The 2,649-nt window shown below is 36.6% G+C and overlaps 1 protein-coding gene across 1 annotated transcript; it reads left to right on the forward strand.

Moving 5' to 3' along the window:
• The first annotated feature begins 204 nt into the window (after positions 1–204).
• Positions 205–1,625, forward strand: LOC107631257 (HMG-Y-related protein B). Its single transcript, XM_016334641.3, has 2 exons — positions 205–426; positions 916–1,625. The coding sequence occupies exons 1-2, from the start codon at positions 376–378 to the stop codon at positions 1,420–1,422; spliced, it is 558 nt and encodes a 185-aa protein (XP_016190127.1). The 5' UTR covers positions 205–375; the 3' UTR covers positions 1,423–1,625.
• Positions 1,626–2,649: the final 1,024 nt, after the last annotated feature.

The following is a 2,649-nucleotide window of genomic DNA, read 5'->3' on the forward strand; positions in this document are numbered from 1 at the left end:
CACCTTCAGGGACATCTCTGTACTTTCACACTATATTATTAAAAACAATAAAAAAACATAAGCCACGTCAGCGATCCGTGCGTTATTCCGGTGGCAATACCCCACCGTCTGATCACTCACCCTTCTGCGAATCCCAACCGTTCGGATTTTTCCCGAAAACATCAACAACAGCAATTGCAAGAAAAAGAAAGAAGCTCTTGCGTTTTTTTTTTAATTAATTTATTTTTTATTTTATCTTTTCTTCCTTCAAATCAGATCCTCAATTCTTTGCAGGTTCTGCTCAAACGAACGAGACAGTTCTTGTGTGAGAGAAGAGAACCTTGAATCTTGGAAGTTGTATTTCTTTGCGGGAACGAGTGTTCTGCCAAACCTTTAATGGCGACTCCAGAGGTTAATAAACCTCGTTCACTCCCTCCATACCCCGAGGTAACATTCTTCCCTTCTTCAAATCTCCATTTATCTGTTAATACTTTACCTAATTCAAAGTTTTCAGTTATTATTTGATCTTAAAACTTTCAGCTATGTTTTTAATTGTTATTATTATTATTATTATTTTTAGATTTTTTAGATGATTTCAGCTGCATTCAGAATCTTCCCTTCTTGCTTTTTCTTTCTTCATTTTCTTGTTTAGGTTTAATCTTGATCTGAATTCTGAATATTTACAACTGTTCTTGCTATGCTTCCATTGGAATTTCAAAAACTTGGAGAAATGAAAAAAAAAAGAAAAGAAAAATATATTGATTAATTAAGCATCTCCCCCGATTTTGCATTTATAGGAAGCTAGAGAATGGAAATGAAAATTATTTCACTGTATTACGGGTGAAATTAACTAAACAAAAATGACTATAGATTATTTTAAATCAGTGGAAACTGAGTGAGCTTTGTTTACGCGTGTTTTTGTTTGGATTTTCTCAGATGATTTTGAAGGCGATTGAAGCTCTTAATGAAGAGAACGGTTCGAACAAAACGACGATATCAAAGTACATAGAATCCACGTACGGAGGTTTGCCTCAGGGGTACAAGGCACTGCTCAATGTGCACCTTGCAAAGATGAGGGACAGTGGTGAGCTAGTGTTTTGGAAAAACAACTACACCATACGTAACCCCAACACGCCGCCACGGCGGGGCCGGGGCAGGCCCCCAAAGCCCAAGGACTCTCTCTCCCCGGGCATTATCATTGCACCCTCCAGGCCCCGGGGACGGCCCCCAAAGGACCTAAATGAGCTGCCACGCCCACTAAAGACTAAGACCTCGGGTGGGAGTGGCAGACCGAGAGGGCGGCCAAGGAAAATGGCCCGGCCCTCTGGGGGATTTGATGGCTCTCCACCTCCAATGGTGGTTGGGGGTACGCCTAGTGGCAGGGGGAGAGGGAGGCCTCCCAAAATGAAAGGTCCATTGGCGGAAATTAGTGTTGACCGATAGGGTAACCCTTTTTTGTTCTTGGTTGTTGAATCATGGTAATGTTTATTTGGAGTGTTGGGGTTAGAAAAGTGTCTTTGAGTGTCACGTGTTTATGTACAATTTGTGTAGCGTTAGTTGATAATGAAGCTTTGGTGGTTTGTAAACTGTAACTGTGAAAATAGGACAATCAACAATGGATATATAGGACTTCATGGACTCTAAAATCTCTGAAATTCATGACAAAAAATTTCTCGTGTGTGTAGATTATTCAGTTTAAGATTTTTTTTTTAATCTGAAATTACTAATAATTAAGTTTGTATTAGTGGTCTGAGCCTCTGAGGCTATGTGCTGGTTTACAAATTGTGAATTCAATTATATAATATTATTTGAACAATGCTAGGGCCAGTAACTTTTGTGATTGGTAGTCATCAAATAGCTATTAATGATGATTTAATAGTGTGAGATTTCATTCAATAACTCACCTTTCTCTGCTAGTTACATGCTGCCGAAATTCAATAAAATTGCTTCTTAGACTTTTCCATATTATTTTTCAAGGCATGTAGTTTGTTGGCGAAACATTGTTTGAAAGTTGAAACACATTTTTCTGATTTCCAAAGCAATTTATGCTTTTTATGTGTTAGAATATAGAGAAAATGACAAATAAGTCCCTGACTTTTTGTTCTGGGAACATTTTTGTCCATCACCATTGAAAAATACTTTTAAGTTTCTGACCTTCACAAAACTTGGACAGATCAGTTCCTCCGTCCAAATGCCTCCGTCAGGGACTGATCCGTTCAAGTTTTGTGAAGGTCAGGGACTTAAAAGTATTTTTCAATGATCAGAGACAAAAATATCCGCGAGGCAAAAAGTCAGGGACCTATTTGTCCTTTTCTCTAGAATATATTAGGATAATTCTAATGAATGCTAATTGATATATTATAACATTATGGACTATTGTTTTTTGAATAAGAAACCAAGATGACCACATTAACAATCTTCACTAGTAACTAATTTGGATTGGTCGATTGGTTAGTTTATTCGTTTACTTAAATAAGTGTTAGTGTGTGTTTGGATTTACGTTTGTGAAATTGGAGTTCGAATGAAAATGATTTTGTAGAATTGATTTTGGATAGAGGTGAGTTTATGCTAACATGATTTATGTTTGGCAATTTTATATTAAAATTGATTTTGATAAAATAAATATTGTTTGGATAATATTAGTTAAAATCACTTTTAGATAAATAATTA

The sequence above is a fragment of the Arachis ipaensis genome, chromosome B3, assembly GCF_059453495.1.
Source record: "Arachis ipaensis isolate K30076 ecotype BB chromosome B3, ASM5945349v1, whole genome shotgun sequence".
Taxonomy (NCBI): domain Eukaryota; kingdom Viridiplantae; phylum Streptophyta; class Magnoliopsida; order Fabales; family Fabaceae; genus Arachis; species Arachis ipaensis.

Coding starts and splice junctions, on each gene's coding strand:
- LOC107631257 (XM_016334641.3), top strand. CDS start 376: ATGGCGACTCCAGAGGTTAATAAACCTCGTTCACTCCCTCCATACCCC. Junction 427..915: donor CACTCCCTCCATACCCCGAG/GTAACATTCTTC, acceptor GGATTTTCTCAG/ATGATTTTGAAGGCGATTGA.